We start from the raw sequence: 27,577 nt of genomic DNA on the forward strand, positions 1-27,577 counted from the left end.
AGGAGTAAACAAAATACCTACAAAATAAAAAAGAAATGTACAAGGTAGAATGTGGGAAGGACAAAAGGCAAATCTAAACAATGAGTTCTAGGACAATTTGAGGCAGGAACACTTTTTAGCTGGCGGGATCATGTAGGAGGAGAATTAAAGGAAAAGAAGAATTCAGATTAGCAAAGAGGAGGAGGAAGGATTGTGTTCCTGCCATAGCTGGCAGAGTGGAGTGAAAGGGTAGAGAGTAGTCTGCACAAATACACAAGAGCTCGAAGGCCGAATGAAATGGGAAGTAGGCAGGCTAACTTGAGGCAGCTCAGGGGGGATGGAAAAGAATACTGAACTTAAAAATCTGAATGATCTGAATTGGAATCCTACCTGGATACCAGCTAAGTGACTCTGGGCAGTCTCTTAATCTCTCTCAGCCTTAATTTCCTCCTCTGTAAAATGACAATAATTATACCACCTACTTCCCTTAAAGCAGTGTTCATTACTGAAGTTGAGTGTGCAGATTTCTCACTTTGTATATTTTCTTTTCTGTCTCCCTAAATCTAGAAGATGCGGAGATTAAAAATACAATTTCTTATCTAGAAAAGATGCTTTATCAGGTTCTGATAAAGGTCTCATTTCCAAAATATATAGAGAACTGACCCTAATTTATAAGAAATCAAACCATTCTCCAATTGATAAATGGTCAAAGGATATGAACAGACAATTCTCAGATAATGAAATTGAAACCATTTCCACTCATATGAAAGAGTGTTCCAAATCACTACTGATCAGAGAAATGCAAATTAAGACAACTCTGAGATACCACTACACACCTGTCAGATTGGCTAAGATGACAGGAACAAATAATGATGAATGTTGGAGGGGATGTGGGAAAACTGGGACACTAGTACATTGCTGGTGGAGTTGTGAAAGAATCCAACCATTCTGGAGAGCAATTTGGAACTATGCCCCAAAAGTTATCAAACTGTGCATACCCTTTTATCCAGCAGTGCTACTGCTGGGCTTATATCCCAAAGAAATACTAAAGAAGCGAAAGGGACCTGCATGTGCCAAAATGTTTGTGGCAGCCCTTTATGTAGTGGCCAGAAACTGGAAGATGAATGGATGCCCATCAATTGGAGAATGGTTGGGTAAATTGTGGTATATGAAGGTTATAGAATATTACTGCTCTGTAAGAAAATGACCAACAGGAGGAATACAGAGAGGCTTGGAGAGACTTACATCAACTGATGCTGAGTGAAATGAGCAGAACCAGAAGATCACTGTACACTTCAACAACAATACTGTATGAGGATGTATTCTGATGGAAGTGGAAATCTTCAACATAAAGAAGATCCAACTCACTTCCAGTTGATCAATGATGGACAGAATCAATTACACCCAGAGAAGGAATATTGGGAAGTGAATGTAAATTGTTAGCACTACTGTCTATCTACCCAGGTTACTTATACCTTCGGAATCTAATACTTAATGTGCAACAATAAAATTGCATTTGCACACATATATTGTATCTAGGTTTTATTGTAACACATGTAAAATGTATGATTTTGCCTGTCATCTAGGGGAGGGAGTAGAGGGAGGGAGGGAGGGGATAATTTGGAAAAATGAATACAAGGGATAATGTTATATACAAAAAATTACTGATGCATATATACTGTCAAAAATTTTATAATTATAAAATAAAACTAAAAAGGAAAGGGAAAGGGAAAGGGAAAGGGAAAGGGAAAGGGAAAGGGAAAGGAAAGATCCTTTATCATTGAGACATCTAAAGAGCAGCTTTTTTCACGAATTCTACCTCCACAGACCTCTCTGTACATGCTATAAGAGATCATGCTCAGGTGTAAAGCCTGGGTCCCAAGTATTCAGAATTTACTGAAATCCTGGGTTATTCCCTCAATCCTCCACCAAACCCTGAGATTTCATTCTGATTTCTGAAATTGCTTCCTGGATCTTTGATGAGAGAATCCAGGAGTATATTTGCCAACTTTTTATTCAATTCAAAAAGCACTTATCAAGTTCCTACTATGTGCAGAGGATAGTGTGAGGCCCTGGATTGTCCAAAACAATGCTCTCTCTCTCTTTTGGAGACTGGCTCATAAGAGGCAGTTCACTCCTCCAGAACAATAGCAGACCCATTACTGAGCACCACAGCGTAAATCAAACTTTAGCCAGCCAAAGCCAATGGAAGCTAGAACAATCATACTCCTATGATTCCATCCCTTAAATGTTCTTTACTAAAGCACAGTAGGAGAATCCTAGAATCAAACAGTATACCCTCAAAGTTGGAAGGGATTTTGAATATATTACTTCATCCAAGAAAGAAACCCTGACTAAAATATGATCATTTTTAGAACTAAAGGAAGAAGTCTCAGACCAGGAAGATTTTCTAGAATTGTAAGACTCAGACCTAGAAGGGATCTTTGAAATGCTTTAGTGTATGTACCCCATCCCTTTATTTTGCAGATGAGGAAGATGAATCCTACGGAAGAAGTCACACAAGTGATAAGTAGCAAGGATACTCACTTAACCCATAAATGTTTGTTGCAATGCCAAGTCCAGTGCTCATTTTATCATATCACACTTCTTCTTGTTCTAGAGCCTCACCAGGATCTATCCCCCCCAAGTGTCCCACACAAAGCCTATGCTGGTTAGCTGCTCATTCCCAGCTCTTGATTCCTTGTTCTTTATCACTGCCATTCTCTTGACTTTAAATATTCTACAAGAAAGAAGGGACTGGACCGTGCCAGTGGCCAACTGACTGCTTAATGATTTTTGGCAGTTTCCCTGCCAAACAAAAGAATGTGAGATAAACTGATAAAGATCTTGGTAGCCTCAGTTATCCCATCTATAAAACAGGAAGACTGAACTGGATGAACTAACATGCTCTGATCCTTTGATTCTCTGGGGTCACATGTAGCTCTGGTCTATCCCCTGTCATCAGACAAAGCTGGGATGACATATAGACCCCTCAAGCAGAGATCCTGGATGAGATGCAAATGCTGAGATTGATCAGTCCATCTACAAGCATCTTTTAAATGCATCTCTAGGGGCCAAGCACTGTGCAAGGCACAGAGATAGAAAGACAAAACCAAAATAGTTCTTGCCTTCAAGGAGCTTTTGATGATCTACCAAAGGATGTACAAAATATGAACAAAATACAAGGTAAATCTGTATTGGCAAGGTACCAGTGACAGGCAAGGGGGAGCAGGAAAGTCTTCATGTGCAAGGAGATGCATGAAAATAGCTTTGAGGGAAACAAGAAATTATAAATGGTGGAGGCTAGGTATGGGATGTAGCCAGTACAGAGACAAGGATGCTGTGCGGGATGTACAACAAGAATCTTGCAGGTTGGTTTGTTTGTTGTTGGTTTTTTTCCTCTAATAAAGAGTTTGTTCAAGTAGAATCTAAATGAATGGGACGGGAGAACCGAAGGAAGTAAAAGGGGGATTTAGGGAAGAATAAAGAAACTTTGAATAGAAGTATATCTTTTTACCAAGGACTTTATTGACTTTTCTCCAAAACTAGAAGCAGAGGGAAGAAGAGACGATCCCATGCTCTACCTCAAAAAAAAGTCTGTTTTCTTCCCAAGTCTTCACATCTTTGAATATATCAAACATGGTACTTTTATGAGAAAGTCAAGTACAATTTATTTCTAAGTATATATGTGATCAAGTGACTAATTTATAAAAGGATGCTGAAATAAAAATGTATTTGATTTCCATGTCCCCCAAAACTTAAAAAAATAAAAGAACAAAAGGAGAGTTTCTCTACTCTGACTTCAAAAATTATCTTTCCTAAGCAGGAAATCAGGGTTCTCACACTATTAGTAGATCATACTCCCCCTTAGTCAAATACAGCATGTTTTCCCTTAAAAATGGTTTCCATAGTCCATATGGAGTGGGCTTCCACCCCCTCAAAGATGCCCCCAAATTATGGGAAAAGAAGTCTTGAAGACGCAAGACATACCTAATTTGCTGTGATGAATTGTATGCATGCTCCAATGACCAAAACTGCAGCTGAGACCTATTATATTTAATGATCAAGACGTTCCTTGTGAAAACACTAAGGCACACGTGTCATCATCACTCTGTCTGGACAGGGAGCCCAGGCTGGCTTGGGAGAGCAAGCCAGAGGAGAGCTGTTCGATGAGGCTCCAAAGCTGGAGAAAAGAAGGGAGCTGCTGACCACTGTCCCGGAACCCAGCCCCACTGAGAGGAGGGCTTTGCTGCAGGCTGCCTTAAGTGAATTTCTGTCCCTTCAGAGGTCTGGCTCTGGGCCATTAAACATCTTAAAGGAGATCTTCTACATTATGTGGATACCCAGTGGCTGAGCAGGCCTGGTCACGTAGGTAGGCCATGGAGAAGGCATCTCAGGGCAAGCTGAGGATAGTTAGGGATAACTGGTCAGTGGGGGAAGGGTTGTGACTGCAGCTGGACAATGAGGACACTGGCAAGTTTTCCCTGTCCACTGTGGAGGGGCGGGGGTGGGGAGAATTCAAAACAGCAGAAAACCTTAAATCATGGACTTGGCAGTTATAGGAACATGGTGTCTCCTGCAGAGAGGGCCTGCGATGTGACTCTTTAAATCTAATTTCCATTTGCGGAAAAATTGGTATAAGCGATTGATTATATGTTTTCTCTCCATGTGAGCAGGATCTGTCTCTCCAACTGTCCCTGATCACAAACATTCATCCCAAACCTGAATAAATAAAAAAGAACATGGCTCCTTCCTACCTCTCTGCTGATTGTCCCTTCCCAGCTCCTAATGTGAGATTCTATCAAGGGCCCTTCCCGATTACCCAATCTTGTCATGTGCATTCCCTTACCCAGCAGACCCTTGGCCCACATGAAGGCAGCTGGCATCATATTCAGCTCAGTATTTATCAAGTGCCCGTTGGGCATAAATCCCTGGGCGCGGGGCTCACCCCCTCACCACAAAGAGCTGACTTTATTCTAGGGGAGAGAAGAGCAGGGAACCTGAGCTGATTCTTGCTACTCTGTTCCAGTTATTTATATGTGGTTTTATAAGTATTAGGTACTGTGTGGGTTTGTGGGTGGGGAGAGGGACAGGGGTTGGGAGAAGGGAGGGAGGAGAGAACATAAGCCCCCTTATAGAGCAGGTTCTATTAAAAAAGAAAAAAAAAAAAAAAACCAACAACAACCCACCATCCAGCAAGCGCATTCGAGTGTTTCTGATTGGCCAACTGTGGATGTCTAACAGCTTCCAGTTCTTCAGGACCTACCAGGAGGTCGGGGGCCACATTTTCCCCACAGAAAGGAAGCTCCTTCATGACAAGGTCTGTGTCTTATTTTCATTTCCACCCTCCCTCTTCACACTCAGTAGAGTGAGTACTCGGTGGATGGTGTTGACTGATGGGAATGGTGCCATTCTGTATCAGAGCTCCTGCATGAGTCCCCGAGGCCCCCCCTCCAACACTAGCACACGGATCACATGTCTGGATTTTGTAAAAACTTCAAAAGAGAGAAGGGAGGGTCTGTGTTAATTATTGACACAACAAAATTAATTTTCCATCTATCTCTCTTCCGCTCCCCCCTCTGAGGCGCCTCCCCCGCCGCCTCTCCTGTGAGTTCTGATGCAATGTTACTGACTGGCACTCCCGAAATGCCAACTTGCATTTCTCATCATTAATTTCTTTCTAAATGTCATTAGTAATTGTTATTGCCAGACCAAAGAGTGCAATCTGGGCCTTCATAAAGAAAACGCGGCTCTCATTTCTTTTCTGGTGTTAGCACCTCCTGGCCAGGCTGGGCCACCAAATGCTGGCAGAGGCTGGGGGACTCCACTTCCAACCAGTTAGAAAGACGGATTACTATATCCAGAGGCAAAACATGCCTCATTTTTAACATTAATGGATAGGAACAGCCATTCCTCCACCGGAGGAGCCGTCTGTGAACGCATCCTTTCGGACAGCAAACCGGGGAGGACTCAAAGGTGAGGTCCAGACCGGCACATGCAAGCCTGCCACATGATCCATGTGGCCAATGGGAGGCCCTTCCTTGGGAAGCTTTTGGTCTCTGTGTCCAAGCTCGGCGTTTTCCTGGCAAGGACTTTGATGCTATGAGCATCCAAGGGCAGGAGAGCTGGAGGCATTTGCAACATTGATGATAGAGAATCTCTCCCATTCGAGATCTCTGGCAACGCAATCCCACCCAGGGCAACTCTGAGGGGTAACCACTTGTAAGCTCTAGGGACCCAAAACCATCCTGGGCCCAGGGAATACTGGAGAAGGGTCTGCATAGGCTGTAGGAGGTACCATCAACAACTTCACAGAAATCTTTCTTTCTTTCTTTTTTGGGGAGGAAGGGGTAGGAAAGCGGGGAAGAGGGAGAGCGATGTTTAGTGAATGGGCTGCTTCCTTTTCCTCTAGCTCTCCCGCCTGCCATCACAAATCTCTTTCCTACTTGAGTTAGGACTGAGCCCTTCCTCCTCGCTGACCCCTGCTTCTGACCCTTCCTTCTCACTAAACTGAAGGCATTTGGTCCCAGGGGCAGGCAGCAACCATTTGGATGTTACAGGCAAGAAGCAGCTTCCAGAGAACACAATGGCTGCACAGACATTGGGTCTTGGCTGCTTGCACACATGCCCATCTGTCAGGATGGCATGGTGCCGCCTCTAAAGTTGGTTGGACCCTTGCCCCAGGGCATAAATGACAGGCAACAATGGGCAGAGACAGGCAGCCTGAGGACCCCATTCCAAGCACCATTTCTGCCCTGAACAGAGCCCTCGGGGTGCACCGAGTCCCCCACCCAGCACCGCCATCCCACCTCCTCTCAGTTCATCATGTAGACCAACGTCCCAGGGCACGCTAATGACTCAGTCACCGAGTTTCACCTGGATTCCCTCTCCACATTCCCCTTCTCTTTCCTCTTTTCCTTCTGCTCTCCTCTTCTATCCATCTTGACAGTGAGTGAGCTATGCGAGCTCCTGTAAAGCTACGGTGACACACTGTGAGACAGCGTGAGTCATGGAACAGGAGTGACTACAGCCATGGCCAACTAGAGCAGAGAAGCTGCCTGCCTCCATGCTGGCTGCCAAGGGTGGCATCCAACCCAGCCATGAGCCCCCCCACTCCCACCACCTCCTGAATCTTTGCCTTGGGCAAAGGCAACAAAGGTGATGCAGCTCTCATTCATCAGGCCCTGCCTGTCCACCCATGGTTACATCACAGACACTGTAAACCTTAAAAGGACTTTAAAAGGACACTTTCTAGCCCCATGCCTCTGGATTCCAATGCTTTGTGACAAGGAATCACAGACCGACAGAGTTGGAAGGGATCTAAACAAAGCCCCTCTCCTCACGTTCAGGGAAAGCGAGCTCCAGAGACGTCTCAGAGAGAGGAAAAGACACTTCAGATCATAAATCTGAGCACGACCAGAGCCCAGTCTCCTAACTCCCAGCCCGAGGAGAGGGTGATGATGGGGCATGTTTTAAATTCTGGGAATGGTGCTACTTTGTTTACTCCAAGAACTTCGTGACTGCTCCATAGTTCTCAGTAAGTAGTGACTCTGTGTAATAAGTTTCATCTGAAAGCTTTCACAAAAAGAAGAGCTATTCCACACATTCGTGGTGCACATGGAGAATGATATGTACATGATCTAGTGGGAAGATCACTGGTCCTGGAAGCCGAAGAGACCAGAATCCACGCCACCCCTCTGACGCTGGAACCCCTCTGAGAATCTCTCATCAAAGACCGGCAGCAGAAGCACCCCTGAGACCCAGAAGGCACGGGGATGTCCAGGCAGGCCCCAGGACACCATGTCCAGCGTAAACACTATCAGAAAGTGAGCAGGGCGGTTCTAGACCCCACGCTCCCCTCTCGGGTTCTCCAGCTTCACACCCAACACACATGACCACAGTTTCTTCCATAGTGACGTCCAGAATAACAAACAGCCAAACCCTCATTAAAAAACCAACTCCTCTCCTCAACACATACCATGGACTAAGGCCTGCTCTCCATCCTTCACCGAAAAAGAAGCTGCCTTCTGGTCTGTGAGGGACCTCATGAACAGAACTTTCTTTAAAAGAAACAGTAAAAGAGGGAAAGAAACCTGATACTTACAGAATGCTCAGCCAAAGAGTAAAATGCTAAGTATGTGCCTAGAGCACTTTTAATTTTTAATTATTATTAGTTATAATTATCTGACTGTGTTTGACTGAAGCCCAGCAATGCAGTGGGAGAAAATGATATTTTCCTCTGAATTTATTAGTTTTATGAAGGGACAAATGGTTTTTGCAAATGGACTCAAGGTCCCTTCAGACTCATTCTTTTCTGTCTTTCTTTCCTCCTGCCAGTCTCTCCCTCCCCTTCTTCCAATCCTTTCCTTGCTCTCTCCTTCCCTCCTTTCCTTTCCTTTCCTCCCCAAAGTAGCCTCATCTTTCTGATTCCCCAGCTGCTTCAAGTCTCTCCTTCAGGGAGGGGACAGCTGCTTGGTGGGATCGGAGCCTCATGCCAGGAAATCCAGCTAATGGCTGAGACACAAAGAGGAGTCTCTTTGGAAAGAAACACTCCATTGGCACAGGCAACAGAAACGATCCCCCTGAATTACGTCTTGTGTGTAAATTCAGGCAGAGGGAGGGGGTAGGGGAGGAGGAAGGGCAGGGTTTATGGGATGCTTCCAGAGTCTAATAGTCCCCCCGAGGAGTAGGTTCTGAACCAAGCTCATAGAAGAAACAACGGGAGGTAGGGCAGAAGCGTTCCTGCCATTGCGCTGAGCCCCGGGGTGAGGGAGAAGCCAAACTTAGGGCACCCTCCTCAGCTACAGAAGGAGGCAAGGGACAGATTGCCTTTCTTATTGGTACTCGGGGATCCTCGCTCCCAACAGGGCCAATTTGGGAGAAGACAGTGAAAGACAAGCAGCAGAGCAGGTACGTCTCTCATTTTCTCCTATTCTCGCAGGTGACCAGGAAGTTCATAAAGATCGCAGAATCATAAAAGAGATCACCTGGTCCAAACTGCACATTACACAGATGAGAAAACTGAGGCTCAAAGAGCTGTGAAGAGATTTGACCAAAGTCGCACAGATATGGTATAGTTGAGATGAAGACCCAGATGCTCTAATTCCAGAGCTAGCTCTCACTCCGTAGCATAAAGCTTTCATTCTATTTAAAAGACTTTATGGAAAAGAGCTACGGTGGTTTTCCAGAAAGTGAAAAATATTCACCATCAGAAAACAGGAAGCAATGGCTAAGGGCTAAAACTGGCCACTGTGGACGGAGAGCGAATGAGTGAATGATGTGATCCTCCTTCCCATGTTACTGTTCACCTTTACAAATAGATTTTTCTTTTCCATCCCTGTAATTCCTTTGACTACTCTCTTCTGGAACCTTTCCAATTCAGGCCACACCCTTGGAATATAATTCAATTCAATTCCACAGGCACTCATCCTTATCCAATGCTGTATTAGGCATCCCAGGGGAGAAAGGGGAAGTTTAACAATACCAGCTCCTAAGTGCACAGCCCTTGAAGTTTCACAGAACACTTTCCTCACAACACTATGAAGCAGGGGCTATAAGTATTATTTTTCCCATTTTACCAATGAGGAAAATGAAGTTCAAGAAGGTACTACGGCTTGCCCAAGGTCCCACAGCTAGGAAGCCTCCGCTGAGAATCTTTCTGGCTCTAAGGTCAGAGAGCTTGTCACTACCGAATCTAAGCTAAATTTCTCCCTCCAAAGGGACTCACAAGCTGCACGTGCATGGTACAATTAGGAAACAATACAAAACAGCATGCTAGGAAGGACCAGACTAAGCTTAACAAAGAGCCTAAGTATATGGACCACAAGGTCCGCAAACTCTGTCGTGAGCAGAGACGGCCCTCAAGCCTTGGTTCCTCTGGCCCGGCACCTACTTCTTCGCTTGGAGAAACCAGACAAGCAGTGCAGCCCAATGCCTGTAGCTGACTGATGCGACTTGACACTGTGCCTGCGAGAGGAGAAATCCTTTCCCTCCACGGCGGCCCTTGGAACACCTGTGCTTGCAAGGACCTGGCAGGTACCCTGCTCTCTCCCCATCTGAACAGTTCGCGGGTTGCTTGTTAGATCCCTAGCTTTGCTTTTAATCAATTGTAATCATTTAGCAGGAAACAGTATGATTAACCGCACACAAGCAAACAGCATGAATTAATCCTTTAAATACAAATGCTCTGCCGGTGCGGTGCTGGTTCCTTTGAACATGAGTTGTTGAGAGATGCACACACACACACACACACACACACACACACACACACACACACACACGGAAGTCGTGCTCCCAGGCTCCCCCTCCCCAGAGGTCTCGGGGCTACAGCTTACGCAGGGTCCCTCCGAGGGAAGACAAGGATGGCATCCAGGTCAGGGAGCACAGAGTAGCTTCACCCCGAGACTAGCATGTGCACATTCCCAGGCTGTCGTATTAGAGTTGGGAGAAACCTCAGAGTGATCGTGAAATTCAATACCCTTTCCTTTAGCAAATGAGGAAATGAAAACTCATTGGGGGTAGAGAGGAGACACCTCAAGGCCACAGTAGCACAACAGATTCATACCCAGATCTTCCTTCTGGGTCCAAATCCAGTGCACCATGAAACTCTAGCCAGTGAGCGAAGGATAGTATCCCTCTAGTCACCCAACAAACCCCATAGGGTCCCTTCATGAAGGTCTATCCCCATGTTTTAATTCCCCCAAAAAGTTATTAATGGAAAAGTTTCCAAAAACTGACTGTGTCCATTAATTCAACTCAACAGACACAGATTAGTTGACATTAATGACCTTTTCCCACTCTCTCTACTAGTTGTATCATGTCTGTCTCCTTTTTCACGTCCTTGCTTTAATACTAAGACAGCTGGGAGAAGCAGGCGTTTGGGAAGTACATTACACTTAGACCATTGCACAAAGGAACCCTGGGGTCCCACACCCCAGATAGCGTCTTGGTCTCATTGCAAGAGCAATCCCAATTCTCCTGACTTTCAAGTTTCCATATGTTCATGAAGCCTGGCTTCTTCCTATTACCCAAAGTCACAGAACGTTGGAAGTAGAAGGCATCTGAGAGACTATGTGATCCGACTCCGTCTTTTTTACAGATGAGGAAACTGAGGCCATAAGAGAGACGAGATGCCCAAGGAAACAGAGACAGAACAAGCCAGGTTCAGCTTGTTTGGTTTTTCTCCTTTCTCCCATCAGGCTTTTTCTGTATGGGTTGTTTAAACATGACCTCAAGGCATGTGATGGAGAAGCAAAACTGGGTCTCACAATCAAGTCAAGCCATTTAACTAAGGCCCCAGTATACAAGTCCCCATACCATTTCACAGTTAAATATCACACTTGGATTTTTACTGTGTTGGAAAATCCTTGCATAATGATCAGCAGCATAACGACTATGAAAACGTAAATGCCTACAAAATCCTCCTCTCCAAAGCTGGAAAATTACAATTCAAGTTACTTAATGAAAGCCGTTATTTGCATAGATTTGGCTATGCAACAGCACTTCCACATTTAAACGCTCTGTAATTAAAATCATTAATTGCAGAAAATAGTGGCTCGTTAAGGCTATAATTTAGCAAGGTTTTCGGCATTTGAGGATTTGATTTAAAAGGTTAATGTGGGGACCCAGGAAACCACCACCTCAGATGAACCGTGCTGGGGTTGGGGTTGGGAGGAGGGGAGGAAGGATGGTCTGTCACACAGAGAGATCTGCCCATTGCCCTGAACCTGCCACATTAACAAGGTGTAGTAAAAATTCGGGCACACTTATGCAGATGAGGCTCAAAGAACAAGGGCAGGCAAAAGTCCTCTTGGGAGGCTGGAGGAAGGAAAAAGAAAGGGAAGAAATACAAAAGCCGAGAAAGAGAAAAAGATCCCACAGACCTCCCTTGACATGGCAGTACAACAGGATAGACGTCAACTGGGGAATTAGGCAAGTCAAACAGAAACCCTCCAAAGTTTAAGCAAATCGTAGTTTATAAAAGCTAATAGATTTAAATGAGGCATGCAGTGTGGTTCTATAAAAAGCCTTCATTTGTCAGGGGACACCAGGAGTAGTTTGATAGCTGAGCTAAGCAGGTAGTAATGGTTTAGGCAGCTTAGAACATGTCAGGATTGGCACTTCCGTGTGTCCCAAGGCAGAATTGTTGTGTGAACTTAGGTGTGTTAGGGCATTTGTTGGGGTGATAAGTTTGGGCCCACTCAGAGGGTCTTAAAGGGTCTTCTTCATTGGAATTGCTTTAGGAGTGAGGGTGGAGACTTCTAGACCTTGCCACAGATCTTTGGTCCCCGGGTTTCCTTCTTTGCAAATGTGGGAATAAGTTGTGGGGAGACCTGACTCAGGAGATAAGAGATCTGTCTTTTAGACCAGGCTCCCTTACTCACCATCCAAGGATTTTAGCAAGGGACATGCCCTCTCTGGACTTCCAGAAGAGGAAGAATGAGTCTGAGTCCAATGGATCAACTGGATCACTTTTATGATGGTGATCATGATGCAAATTCAAGGCACCATGATGATATGTAGAATCTGTTTTAAAAGGCTAAAGCAACAGCCCAACTGACTTAACATCTGATAATGAGTAGAGCTTCTCATTATGTGTTATGTCTGTGTTTGTGTGTGACATGCAAGTCTAAGGTGGTATAGTGAGAGGGGCCACATGGATATCAAATCTCAAGAGTGAGAAGGGTTCCAAAGAATCACCAGAAAAGATAATGGCCACCAGTTAACCACACTGTGCCAAAACTGTGCTTGTTTCTCCCTTTGTTCCTCATGCCAGGGATAGCACAGAGTGGGGAAGAAAGAAACTTGGACCCAATTCCAGCTTTTGTATCAAATGTCTGTTGAACCTTCCTCTAGGCCTCAGTTTCCCCATCTGTAAAAATGAATGGGTTAAGGTAGATGAATTCTGTGGCTTCCTTCCAACTCTGCTTACCCGAATGAAAGTCTCCATCTTTTCCAGAACCAGGATGGCCAAACTGATCAGAAGAAGCTAGGAGAGAGGATGACAATAGGAAGGAAAGTGAGAGGGACTTACCTGGAGTTCTGTCTGAAAGAAGAACTTCTGTGGACACTGTGAGCAGTCGTAGATCTTGTCTTCCTGCCCATGCACCGCAAAGATGTGCTGCTGTAGCTTGTTAGCCTGTACGAAAACTAGAAAGAAGGCACAGACTTAGGTAAGACCCGGAGAACCACAAGGCCATGGCCCAGCTCTATTCCATCGCGGTCTCCAAAGCCCAGAACGCAGCACAACTCCCATCAAGGAGTCTGCAGGATCCCCCTAGAGAGCGGTTCCCAGAAATAATCTGGTGTCCAAAGAGAAAGAACTTATTTACTTCTACCAGGGCCGAGCTCAGGCTGGAATCTAGCTTAGCCATTCCTATCTGCGTGACTTTGGACAAGGCACAGAGCTGGCGACTTTCTGCTCAGTCTCAATTTTGTCATTTGTAAAATGGGTGTCCAACTCATCTGCTAGAGCAGTTCTGAGGCTCAAACAAGATAATGGATGGGAAAGGATTTTGTAAATATAAAGTACTGCATAAAAACAAGAGGATTATAGGTGATATCAAATATCAGCTAGAATCCAGCAACACAACACCCCACCTGTTTCATGCTTGCTGATAACCGAGATGGCCCTTGAGGTCCCTTCCAGGCCTGGATCTATGATTTTAGGACGCCACGATTGACTGACAATCAGAATAAGGTAGAGGTGGCAGGGGAGGCCAGAGTTGAAGGACCATCTAGTCCAACCCCATCACTTCGTAAAGGAAACTCTGGCCTAGGGGAGGAAAGCATTTGCCCAAGATCACAAGGAAAGCCAGTGGCTCATGTGGGGCCTGGCCCCTTTTGCCACAACTTTACATGTCCCGATCCAGCTCTTTCTTTTGGGCTACACCGAGCCCTGAGAGGCCTTGTCTGGTGAGGGAGAAGCTGACATTGCTCACGTAGAAACGAGTTAGGGAGCAGAGGCCTGAGTAAATAAAGGGAGACAAAAGGAACGGGGTCAGCCAAGGGAGGAACCAGGCCCAGAGACTTAGCCAGGCTTCAGCACCTCAGCTTGGCAGGAGTAACGAAAACTCCCTGGTCCATCCCTGGTCACTGTTGGGTTTCTACGTCAGAGAACCCAGAGGTTCTCCAAAGTGAGTGGGGAGAGAATGGCCCCATCTTGGTGAAAGACTCAATGCTTCTCAGGGATGAGAAGTGGGCCTTTGCCAAGGCAAAGCGCCTTCTACCCACCCCCTCCTGCCACATTCTGGATTTCCCAGTGTCAGGGAGCCCACCCATGGGGAAGACACAAGCCTGACTGGGCCCTGAGGGGTAGGGAGGAGGAGCCCCTGAAGCAGCTGTGTCTCTGGGAACAGAGAGATCCATAGTCCCCCCCCAATACCCCCCGCCCCAATCCCCACCTCCATGCTAGGCCAGGCTCTCCCTGGGGTGGGGCTTCCCACAGTGACAGACGGCAGATGTCGGGGGAGGCAGGGAGAACCCCCTCCTCCCCCCCACACCGGCTGCCATCTGGGCGGCACAGGGAGGGAGAGGCAGGGCAAGGCCCTAGAGACTCACTTCCCCCCTCTCCCAGCCTGGAAGGCTGTCAGATCACAGAGGGGAGGTAGGGGCACAGTTTGGCCTCTGTAGCCCGGGCAGCCATCCAGGCCCAGCTCTCCAGGTCTGACCAAAGCTAGAGGATTGGGGGCTTTTCGGCAGTGGCTGCCCTTGCTCCCTTCCAGCCAAATCCCTGGGAGAACAGTGGAATCAGTCCATCGGCCAAGGCAGGGGTGGGGAGGGGCTACTCCCAGGGGAGATTATCCCCACCAGCATCAGTGGGCACAGGTGGCCCAAGCCACGGGCCAAGAGGAGCTTAAAAAGGCAGCCTGGGACAGTGCTGGGGAGGGAAATGGGCCAACTCCGGGAGGGGGATGAATTAGGGGAAGGCTCCAAGGCAAAGAAGGGAGCCACATATACATGGAAAGAGCACTCAATGGCAATGAGAAAGATATGGATCAAAACCTTCCCCCAGTGCCAAATTATTGTGTAAAAGAGTGAAAAACCAAGGAGGGGAAGGGGTACCAAGACCCGAAAAGATATGCTCCATGTGGCTAGGCTGGATTCAAAGCTTTTGATACATACATTGAAAGAATGTATAAGTGCTTAGAAAAATAAAAAGTGCCATGTCCAAGGGCCAGGAGGTAACTGGGGGCAAAGGCCAGGCCTAGGAGTTTGATGCAGTTCTAACCAGCGGAGGGCTCTTCCTACTTCCCAGCTTTAACCTTTATTGGCTCCCAGGACACTCAGGAGTCCTCACTGTAGTTGGGCTAAAGGAGAATAATAATAATAAATTAATACCTACTCACATTTCGAAAGTCCTTTAAGGTTTACCAGGCAATTTTGAAAACTACACTGTGAAATAGGGAGCACTCGTGTTATTCCCATAGCACAGATGGAAAAACTGAGGCTCAGAAATACTAAGGACTTTGGCCAAAGTGACATGACTAATGAGTGAAAGAATAAGGAGCAGAGCCCGGGTCTCTGACCACCAGGGCTCTTTTCTCCACCGTGCTGCTTTTTCCACAAGCACTTTGTCAGAGAGCTCTAGAGCTGTTCACAGGCAACTGGATAATTCTGGAAGAAGATGGTCTGCAAGGGACATGGGCCCTCTCCTCCACCACCCAGAGCAGGCCTTTGGCCACTCCCCTTTCTCCAGTCCATCAGGCAGGCCTTACCTGTAAAGCAAACAGGGCATTTGAACGTGCCTCCCATTCCCTCGAAGCTGTGCTCGATCAGGTGACAAAGAAGCTTGGCCGGAGAGTCAAACATCTGGTTACACAGCTTGCATTCGTGATTGATGCCTTCCTCTGCAAGGTTCAAATGATACAACTTGTTAGTGACACAGCAGATTAGCGTCTGAAAGGCAGGAGGCGGTGAGCCGGCTTCCTAGAACGGGCCCAGCCACAGCTCGTGCTCCCTCCTCCCGTCGGCTCCTCCCAGCCCGGCCCAGGGGGCACCCTGCATAACCTATGGCTTTCCCAGAACACAGGTGTGGGTCCGAGGACGGTTTGGGGCCAGGAGCAATCGTTCTCAGGGCAGTGTGTCTGGTGCTCAGCACTGCGCTTTAGGAAGAATACAGATAATCTGGCTAGGGAGAGGGGAGAGGGAGACAGAGGAGACAGAGAAAGGAGAGACTTTTAGGACAGCAAAGAATGAGAGAGAAGACAGAGATGGAGAGAGAGAAGGAGGAGGAGAGACAGAGACAGAGAGAGTTTCAGACAGACAAAGAGTGAGAGAGAAGACAGAGACGGGGGGGGGGGGGAGGGAGGGAGGAAGGGAGAAAGGAAAAGAGAGGGAGTGAGAGGAAGAGCCAAGAATAGTGAGAAACAGACAAACAGACAGAGAGAAGGAGAGAGACAGAGAACCACAATGACGAGAGGATCCAAAACCAGGTAATAAAAGATTCTGCTAAACATGGGAAAATGTTTAGCTTAAAAGCAGAAAAGACTCAGGGAGGGCTGTAGGACAGGGCAGGGACTTGATCTTTGTCTTCAAACAGATGAAGATCTGTCAAAGGGATGAAGGGATTCAATTTACAATGCATGACTTCAAATGAGAGAGAACTAAGGCCATGAGTAAAAGTCAACAAGAATTGTGAAGTAGCTACTATGTGATGCCATGTAGCACCATACTTGATACTAGGAATATAGAAGCAAAAGTAAGATAATCCCTGCCCTCAAATAACTTAGATTTTATTTGGAGAAGAAAGAGATGTTCACAGATTTAAGTAAATACAAGACAGCAAATGCTTAAAGAAAGGAACTACTAACAAACAAATGGAATAATCAGGAAAGGTCTCTTGAAGGAGGTGGCAATGAAACCTGAAGGAAGCTAGAAGTTCCAAGATGTAGACAAAAGAGGGAAAACATTCCAAGCAAAAAGGATAGTTTGTGCAAGGGAACAGGCATTGAGAGATGGAACATTGGGTACAGAGAAATGTACTTAGGTCAGTTTGGTTAGCACAAGGGAGGAGGGAAGGAAGGAAGAGAAGGAAAGAAGAGAAGCAAGGAAAGAGAGGAAGAGAAAGAGGAAGGGAAGAAGGGAGGGAAGAAAGGAGGGAAGGAGGGTGCAGCAAGCATTTAAGAAGTTTTACACAAAGCATTATTCTATTGCTGAAAATAAAATAGAAAAATCAGACAGTCCCTGCTCTACAGGAGCTCCTGTTGTACTGAGAGAGAGACGACATATGTGGAAGACTTTAGTTACAAGTAAGAGGGAATGATCCCATGGTTTGGGGGTGTAGTGGCAAAGCGGGTGATGATGCTTCTTTAAGTGTCATTTCCACTGACAAATTCCTGTCAATTTCTGGTGTTTCTGAAGAGTGGCATGGTCAGACTTGCATTTAGAAATACCAGCTTTGGCAGCTGTATAAAAGATGGACTGAAAACGGGAGAGAGTGAATGCAGGGAGACCTATTTGGAGGTGACTGCCAAGAGCTAGGAGAGCAGAATGTATTTGAATATAGTTGTGGTTTGAGTACTAAGTGGACGATGCATCGGATGGGGGAGCAGACGGGAGTCAGGTGAAGAGCTGACTAGGATTTCTAGAAGTAAAGAGCAGACTGTGCCTTAAAACAAGGAAAAACTTTCTCCTGCCCCATGACTACTTGTCAGGAATATCAGTAGATGGATTTCTGGCTCAATGAGGACTAGACTAGAAACCTCAGGACTCTTCCAGCCCTAAGATGCTATATACATGACTCTGGGAGTGTAGCTGAAGCCATCATTTTATGACCTGAATACACTGCTTTCTATATATACCTGAATACAGGTGGTTTTTGTTATTCAATCATTTCAGTTATGTCTGACTCTTTGGGACCGCACTTCTTGGTAAAGAAAAAAGTAGGAGTGGCTTGTCATTTCCTTCTTCAGCTCATTGTATAGATGAGAAAACTAAGGTTAACAGAATTAAGGGACTTACCCAGAGTCACACAGCTAGTGTCTGAGGCCAGATTCTGAGCTTCCTAACTGCAGCCTGGTAACTCTAGCCACTGAGCCACTGTGATTTAGGCTAATATTAAAATAAGAGAGTACTGCATGTGAAGTCAGAAGATTTCACTATTTATAATTCTAGCTCTGCTGTTTTCTTACTGGTATAACACTGAGCAAACACTTCTTTCTGGTCTTCAATATTCCCATCTGTAAGATATGGGTATTAGACTAATGTTGCCTCAAGCTCAAAAATTTTAAAGTCTGAATTTTCAATTCCTGGGTAGAGAGCTCAGTAGTGAGCTAGGTAGTGAAGGGAATCTGGGTATGAGATTTTTAAAATTTGCCAAAGAAAATCCATAAAGTAGATAATAACTAAAGGATGAATAGATGAAATGTAAACTCCTTGAGGGTAAGAACTATTTCATTTCAGTCTTTGTATTCCCAACACCTCGTACAGTAACTGACATGTATAAAGTGCCAAATAAATGCTTGTTTATTGATTAAAGAATGATCTATACTTTTCAGTCTCTACTAAAAAGAGTGGAGAAAAGCCTAATCTTTCATCTTTCCAATTTGAGATTTTTTGAATCTCAGTTCCCAATCATTTCTCCTTTCTGAATCTCAATTTTCTTTTCTGTGGAATAAGGTGGCTGGAGGAGCTTGTCTCTAAGGTGCCTTCTAATTTTAGAGGGTATGGACTCAAATCCTCATTCCAATCACATGTCAACTACCCTTTGTCCTAAGACCAAATGGGTATTGGTATCCATTATGAGTGGAGAAAGACAGAAAGGGTTAGAGAGTGTGGAGGAATCAAGGACCTATTCATTCATTCTCAGCACATTCCAACTCTTCTCATGGGAAAATTAGCCCAACAAAGCAACATAAGTCCCCTGAAATTCCCTGAAAACCCAGGAGTCAGGATTGAAAAACTGCAATCCCAGTTGGAAGAAAAAGGATACACCTGATCTGAGATCATGGGTTCTATCTCTGAGTCCCCCAACCCTGAGATGGGGATGAGAACTGAAAGACGGACCAAGGAGGTACCCAAATTCTAGTGGAGGCAGTAACTAAACCATGACATACACAGATACCAGGCGGGCTTGCCCCACATAACACACCCGCTGTAATCTACTGGGTATTTGACATGTCTCAGGAGCTGCTGCAACTAGGACATCTGTGCAGATCTGAGGTCCAAGTGAAATCTTCATTTAAAAGAAAAAAATTTCATTGAAAAGAAAAGTTTCTGTGCCTGAGGCTGGCTCAGCACGCATGCGTGTGCGCACGCATGCCACGCGCGTGCACACACACACACACACACACACACACACACACAGAGGCTCATTCACACCCCTTCTATTCCCTGGGTGAGGCTGTATTTAATTTCCATTAGAAAAGTCAACCTTTCGTGTAGGAGGAACAGACAGCCACTTAAGGAATAGGTCTTAAGAAGCACAGGAAGGCCTCAATAGCTCAAGACACTTCCAGACCCCTGTATCTCCAAAGTCTGTCAGGCAGGACCTGAAATTCCACTATTAGAGATCCATACTGTGCTGTCTTAAAGGCTTTTGGGTCTCCCAATTAGCAAACAGCTACTTCAGGAACACCTCAAAAACATTATCAAACATTAACACCTTAGCCCCAGAGAGCTGAGGGTGGAGAGGTTTATCAGATGGCTTTCCAATTGGGACATCTACAAGAGATCAAGACGCTTCCTCTAGTAATGGGACATAACAGTGAGAGACAACTGGGGAAGTGAGTGGTTCAGAGAGGGGAAGAGATAACCACCGACTTTACCACTAAACCTGGGGCCAAGCCCAGCTCATGACCATGGGAGTGTCTGGAGTTTGAAGGAAGAGATGTCAGGTGAGAAATTGCTTCCCAAACCTTACGCCAATTCCTCCTGATCAGCAGTTGTTCAGAGTTGGAAAAGAAGCAAGAATTCACAGGATCACAGGGCTCAGAGCAGACAAAGACCTTTCAAGTAACTGATTTAACCCCTTTATTTTTACAAAGGAATGGTCTGAGGTCCAAAGGGGTTAATTAATTTACACAGAGTAACAGAGCTAAGAATTGAATGCAATTTAACTACAAATCTAGCAATCTTTCCATTGTACTTTCCACACTAGCTCCTTGGGGAGAATAGTACACTATTCCCTGATTGGATCCAATTTATCTTGGGCTAGTTAGGTATTAAGCTGATTTAAGAGTATTTAACTTTTAAGGTAGCAGTAGCGGCAACAGCAGCAGTTGTGGTGGTGGTGGTAGAGTAGTAGTAGCCTCAGCAGCAACAGTAGCAGGAATAGTATCACAGAACTACAGTAGCAATAGGAGCCAAGTTTATATGTGGCAATATGTACTTGATCATCAGCCCTCTAGACCCACAGACAGGTATTCTATAGGACAAAAAGGGAAAGTCCTGGGTTCAATGCTGCCTTCAACATTTACCAGTCATGGGACCATGTACATGAATTAACTTTCCTATCACTTACCAGTTTCCTCACCAAAAATAATAACTACATCTCACAAGGTTGTTGTAGAATTCCAATAAGATAATTTACTTGAAGCAATTTAAAAATCTCAAAGTATTTTATAGATGTTATGTTTCCACTGTGAAAAGGCATCCAACAGATTTAGCAGAATATACAGAACATTGTTGTTGCTGTTGGCTCAGTCATTTTAGTCCTGTCTGATCCTTTGAGACCCCATTTGGGGTTTGTTTTCTTAACAGATATTAGAATGTTTCACCACTTCCTTTTCCAGTTCATTTTACAAATGAGGAAACTGAGGCAAACAAGAGTAAGTTGACTTGCCCAGGGTTATACAGATAGAAAGTGTCTGAGGTTGGTTTGGAATTCAGGTTTTTCTGATTCAAGCCACTGGTTGACACAGAACAATGGGCTCTTCCTAAATTCTCTCCTAAGATTAAAAAAAATATCTGGCTTATTACATCTCATTCTACATCTTCCCTAAAAGTCTTCCCTCATCACAAGTTCCCCCCAAGCTTCCCTTCTTCTGTCTGTACCACTCACTTGCTTTAGAACTCAATCACAAACTATTTCCCATTGTTAGAGTGTTTTGGGCGGGCTCAAATTGTGTCCCCAACTTAACTGTGAACTCGTTAAGATCAGGGTCTATATGAATTATTTCTTCTGATTTCCCCTCCAACTCCACACCTTACCACTAATACTAATGGCTCAGTACAAAGAACATTCTCAAGTCACATGAAGCAGGACAAAGAGTAAGAACTGGCTGTCAGGAGAACCAGGCTCTAGGTGAGCCCAGTTCCAAGCAAATCCAAGTCACTCCTCTTCTCTATTCCTCAGTTTCCTCAACTTTCCAAAGAGAAGGTTGAACTCATTCGTCCTTTCCAGCTCTGTTGTTCTGTGATGCTGCAAGTCTATCCACACTGAACAAAAATCCCTTCTGGGTAATTTTGTGCATACACATACTCTCCCTTCTCTTCTCCCTCTGCACCCCAACTCAATTTTCCACACACCCCCACACTCCCTGCTGATCTCCAACCCTGAGTCCGTCCTCAGGGCTGCCGTGCTAAACCTAGGAAGGACGATTTACGAGAGCAATGCTGAAGGAGCCCTTACCCACTTTGCTGTGAATGGAGACATGACCGTCTGATGAACAAACAGAGAGAGGACAAAGAAAGCCCCTGCAACTTATAAATCAGAGAAATCATGTCTGACATTCACTTTCCATTCTCTGAGTGCCGGGTTATTCATCAATCCGTTCTCTTCTGATTCATACAAGCTCTATCAGGTAAGGAAAGCACCAATATTCATAAATATGCATACATAAACACCCCTGGAATGGAAAGCTCAGGTACTGGATGTCTAAATGCCTGTAATTTACATCAAAACACAATACAAAATCTGCGTGTGTCAATATAAATTTCTGGCTAATTATTACAAGGGCCTCACAGTCAATTAGATATTTCTAGTTCTATTTCCTCCTTCTCCTCCCAAACCCTCTACATATTTTTAAAGAGTTAAACCCTAGAAGGGAAACAAAAATAAAACAAACTAAAAATGGGATGAAAAATAATAAAGCGTAATGGGTTCCCGCAGATCTGGGAATCTCTCCCACTTGAGGCGAGACCTTTGATTTGCAAATCCACTTCTGAATTATAAGGCCTTCTCCTCACTGGCAGGGGGTTTGGATACACTCCCACAGGAGTCCATTATGTGTTTCTCTGTCTATAAAACCATCCAGGAAAAAAAAAAGATAGAGGGGGAGAAAGGGAAAGAGAGAAAAAGGGGGGGAGAGAAAGAAGGAGATGGAGGTTGGGGAGGAGAGATGAGTACCATGGTTAGCTGGAGAAATGTCTCTTTTTATGCATGTACATTCTCCCAAATATGAAAATGCTCAAGAAAAGGGCTAAAATTGCCACCATAATCACTCTCTCCTCACTGGCATTTACAGCCTCTCTCATTTTGAACAGCCACAGATAGCTGTACCTTCGGAGAATAACTTTCTTGAATTATATAAGAGCAAACAGCCGCACGGAAGCCACCTCTGAGCCAAGTGACAAAGCTCTGTCTAGGAGACCACACACTCCTCAGGCGTGGGGCACTGGGCTTTTGTGAGTGAAAACACACAATCACTCCTCTAATTTCCCTCATTTCTCTTCTCACTACCCGCCCCCCCACCCGTTTTTTTTTTTTCCCCCTTCTACTAACACATGACAGACAGCTGTAAGAGAGACCCACATAACTGGCAAATTATACAACCCCACTCATTTGTAAAATAAAATGCAGATTTCAACTCCTTTCTCTGCTAGATCTCTCCTCCTACTCCCATGTAAGTGAGGTCTGGCTCAGGAAATATATTGATTTATTGTTTGGGGGCTATTGTTTTTTTAAATGATGAACAAACATAAACCAGCAAACATGATCCCAAGCTTCCTCTTTCTCTTTTTTTTTTTTTCTTCTTCTAGGGTTGAGAAGAATAAGCGTTAATTTTACACTACATTTCTCAAAAAATAATAGGATGTGCTCTTGCTTAAAACAAGCCGGCCTGCTGGATTCTTTCAGGCTGAAACTGTGTCAACCCAAAAGAGGAGCGGAGTGCTTTGTGTAAAAGTGTCGTGGGGAGATGATAGTATCCTGTAATGTTCTCAGTACCTACTTTTGTCTCCAAAAGCATTTGATCCCTGGCAGACACATACTTATTTCCATACTGGTCTTGGGGGAAGCCAGAAGGAATGAGAGCTGATTATCAGAATCCTGAAGGTGAAACCTGGGTGGAACCCGCTGATGTCAAAGGCAGGCATTTGTATAAATTTGGAGGTACATAATTTACTGCCTGTTAGCGAGGATTAGTGGGTTGCAGTGACCCAAACGGGCTGTGCTGGTGAGGTGCCAGAGCATTGTTCTTAAGTTCAAACACATTTGAGTGTGACAGGTGCTAGACACATTGATAGGCCATGGAATGCCACTCATGGCAGGAGGCTGCCTGGCCCATTTTAGACTGGAGACATGCTTCTCCTTGAAGCCATCTCCCCAGAGGCAAAGTGGGTTTGTTGCACACAGTCATGGGCCGCTAAGACTTGGAAAGAGTCAGGAAGCATTGCCTCCTAATGAGGATATGATAGAATGAACAATGCATGTATGTATGTATGTATATATCATTGAATCATAGACTTTAGAGCTAGTAAGAATATCAGAGATTACTGAATCCAGCCTTTCTCTCTCACTTTATAGATAAGGAAATTAAGATCCAGAGAAGTAGATAATTTATCACAGGTCCCAAATATCAGGTGAACTTCCAATTCTACAGACAGGAAAATTGGGCAAAAGACCACAAAAAGGGGGCACTTATGAGCCAATTTAAAAAAACATCACTTGGGATAGCAGAAAGAGGGTCAACTCTAAAGTTTGACGATTTGGATTTTAATCCTGCTTTTATGCTTGATTCTGTGTCACTTAAGCTCCCTAAGTCTCAGTTTCTTTGTCTGTAAAATGCACAAGTTGGACTAGAGAGCTTCAGAATTCCCTTCTAGTTTAAAGCTCTGACCCTATGATCGTAAATAGGTAATTCTGCACCCAAAACAAAATCAAACTACTCTATCCTGTTGGCACAGGATGGCAAATGAGCGTTTGTTTTTCTGCATTCCCTCAACTCTAGGTGCCCTCTGCAAGTGCCGTCCTTAGCTCAGTCTTACTATAGCTCTGCCAGTGGGCATGGATGCCCTCTCAGCTGTGAGAACTTAGCAAAGCAAAGCGAATGGGAAGACTCCCAACTCTATGGAACAGGATTAAAGACAATTCAATACTCATTTCTTGACTTGACCGGGCAGTGCCAGGCAGCAGCATCCTAAGAACATTTGCTTCAGTGTTCAGGCTCAGAGGTGAGAAAGGGGAACAATCTTGCTGCTGAGGAGCAGTGAGCTCCCCGAGTTACCAGCACTTGTAATGAACTCTGCCAGACTGAAATTTCACAACACCCGACATCAGGAAGCCCGGACCCCCAGATCACACCACAAAGAGATCGGCCCGAGGGACCTTCCAATGGGTGCCAGGAGGAACGCTTTCACCGGGTCAGACAAATGGATAGCAGGGTAAAAAAAATACATGGCTTCAGGAATGAAGAGGAGGAGGAGAGCCTATTTGTTCACTGGAGCAAATGAGGATTTAAGAGGGCAATCTGGGAGGAGGAAAGACACAAGAAGATGACCCTACTGACACCATCCTAATAAATGGCTGTAAACAGGCTAGGAGATGGGATTGTGAAATACAGTGCAATGGGGAACTCAGCCCTTTGTTTCCCATAATGAACAAAGAGTGTACAGTTGCAACTGAATGTGGGGGGGAGGGGGCAGCAATAACATCTATATAGCCAGATCAGGCTGTTTATTTATTGATTTGTCATTAAATACCGCCAAGAAATTCATCAAGTCAGGCTTGTGAATGGTGTGGGGATGGAGGCTGAGGATGGGGGAAAAGGTGAAAATAGAATTTACAACAGGAATAGGTGAAGGTCAAATCAAGAAAGGGGGTCTTGGGAGAGTGTTTTGGGGAGGCAGGGAGGAGGGAGTGCACATCCATCAAAGGAAAAGGATTGGGAAGGCATTGAGGGATGTGTGTTAATATGGAGAGTGTGTGTGTGTGTGTGTGTGTGTGTGTATGTGTGTGTGAGAGATTGTGTGTGTATGTGTGTAGTGTATGTGAAAGTGTATGTGTGCAGTGTGTGTGTGTGTGTATGTGTATGTGTGTGTGAAAGTGTATGTGTGTGAAAGTGTATGTGTGTAGTGTGTGTGAGAGTGTGTGTGAGAGAGAGTGTATGTGTGTGTGTGTGTGTGTGTGTGTGTGTGTGTGTGTGTGTGTGGTGGGGAGCAGTCCCAATACGACCACCTCCACATTAAGAGCCTCCCAGCAATTTACCACCACTTGTCACTCAGGGAAGGCAGCCCTTGCTGGACAGCACACACCTCCACAACCATTTTCTGCTTAGATATTTTTACTAATTAATCCAAGAGGACCGCCGTACGCCCTCCCTCCCACCCAAGGGAATGCCTTCCCAGGCCTTTCTGTTGAGAAGGGACCCAACTCCCCGAGTCCCAAGTGTCTCAGGAAGACATAAACGAGCTCTGGCAGCCTGAACCGGGGCCCCACCGGGATGTGGAGACTCTTCAAAACAGAGCCCTGACAATTAAGCAGTCTGAGTTTTGAAAGGCCTGGGATTGATGGCGTGGACAGTGAAAATATCACCTGGGGAGCAGGGTGTAGTCCTCTGGAGGTTGCCGGAGGTCAGTTGCCATGGCAACGCAGAATGAGCTCAACCTTGTAACTGACCCTTATCTTTTTTTGATCTGTAGGCCACTTGGGGCCAGGGCTGGAAATCAACTGGAAAATAATCCGGTCACATATCAGAAAGAAAACTATTTATACTTATTTATCTAGGTACCACCAATATCTTGCTTTGACGACTCTGCCACATTAAACGGCCCTGGTGCCACGGCTAGGCTCCGCACAATGGTGTTGGGGGGCTGGAGAGAAGAATACACCGGATTCCTCCCGGCTCTGAACAAAAATGTACCTGTCTACATGGTGAACGGCTGAGGCTCTGCGCTAACAAAGAGGAAAAAAGTCGAGCCTTTACCCACTGTTAGTTACTGTTGGTGGTTGTCTGATGCTCTGAGCTTCTGCCTTCCGGCTCAGTAAACTAGAAAGGCCCCCGAAGTCCAGAAAATAGGTTATAGGGACATCTGCTCTTGGCTTACGCTTACGTTTTAAATTGGGTCTGATGGCTTAAATGTTTTAATTTTTTGTTGTTGTTGTTCCAGGCCAAGAAGCGTTTGAGGCAGATGTGTATCTCCACCAACATCTGGGGGCCAGCCTTGGAGAAGATGTTTTAAAGGAAGAATACAAAAAAAGGCGACCTCCCCACTTTCAAGCAGGCCAAGTTCAGCCTTGCACAATATTGTGCCTTCCACCTTGAGGTTTCCTAAAGCGAGCTGACAACAGTCCCAAGCTTGCTTCTGGGTGGTATCATTCCGTATTAAGTGCAAATTAGATGACTCTTTTTCGGTTCTCCAAAACTCAAAACTGGAGACTCCGGTGACTGACTGGATCAGATTCCAGGGGCCAATTCCCACTTGGGTGAAGGAAACTGGACCTTGAAGAGGGCTGGCTTAGCTTAAGAAGGATAACATGAAAACCTGCTACAGATTCATAATCCCAACAAATGGAGTATCTCATTATTTTATCTCTTCTTTTTTTCATCAATAGCCAATGCTCAAGAAAACAGGACAAAGCCTTGGGTCTGAAATCCAGGAGAACCAGCCTCTAGTCACGACTTTGCCACAACCTAGATATCATGTGACCAGGAGCCAATCATTTTACCCTTCGTTTTCTATGAAATGGAGAGCAAAATACTTTTTTTCCAGCGCTGTTGTGAGGCCAAAATGTTATAATGGATTCAAAATCACTTTGGAAAGGCAAAAACCATTATACCAATATGAAGAATGATAATGAATATTATTATTATTACCAGCATGTCTCTCCAGCCTCCAGAACAGAGCCCAGGGTGTTGTAAATTTGCAGTGGCAGAGGCCTCTATGGGTTTACTCTGGGGCTGGAGAATTCCATTCCTCCTCCAAGAGCCCCAGCCAACAGAGGATTTTGTCCCATGGGCCGTGGAGAGGGTGAATGTTATTGCATCTTGGGGAACTGGAACAGGAGAAGCACTGCTTCCATCATCTGCTAAACAAACAGCCCACATGGACAGCTAGGGACGTCCACGTGGAGACAATGGATTTCTAAAGTCTTTGTCAAGCATGTGTCCCAACAAGAAATATGTTTCTATGGATCTATAGAATAAATACACAGAACTAAACCAGCGTGCGTTTGAGGGACTCATTACAACACCAGTTGTGTGCATGACAGGAACTGTGTTAGGCCATGGGGATATACGTAACAATAAAAAAATAATCATTTAAGAGCCTACTGTGTGACAGACACTATGCTAAAAGCTGTTCGAGGGGATTATATTCTACTTTGAGAACTTACATGCCTGGCTTTCTAACAGATGGAAGTAATGCACCTCCTCTAGTTTCTTTAGGTCAAATGTTCAGTTATTTTCCTCATTTTTTCTTTTCCATGTTAAAATTCAGA

General features: G+C 45.1%; 1 protein-coding gene across 7 annotated transcripts in view; it reads right to left on the reverse strand.

The window, feature by feature from the left end:
• The window catches only part of ZNF423 (zinc finger protein 423), a 403,307-nt gene that overhangs the window by 15,200 nt on the left and 360,530 nt on the right, over positions 1-27,577 (reverse strand). For all 7 annotated transcript variants that reach the window (XM_074293331.1, XM_074293332.1, XM_074293334.1 and 4 more), the window contains 2 exons: positions 15,696-15,827; positions 13,013-13,128 (listed from right to left, as the gene is read on the reverse strand). In XM_074293331.1, coding sequence (XP_074149432.1) covers positions 13,013-13,128; positions 15,696-15,827 — 248 coding nt within the window. The remainder of the gene's footprint in view (positions 1-13,012; positions 13,129-15,695; positions 15,828-27,577) is intronic.

Source organism: Sminthopsis crassicaudata, chromosome 2, assembly GCF_048593235.1.
Source record: "Sminthopsis crassicaudata isolate SCR6 chromosome 2, ASM4859323v1, whole genome shotgun sequence".
Lineage (NCBI taxonomy): Eukaryota > Metazoa > Chordata > Mammalia > Dasyuromorphia > Dasyuridae > Sminthopsis > Sminthopsis crassicaudata.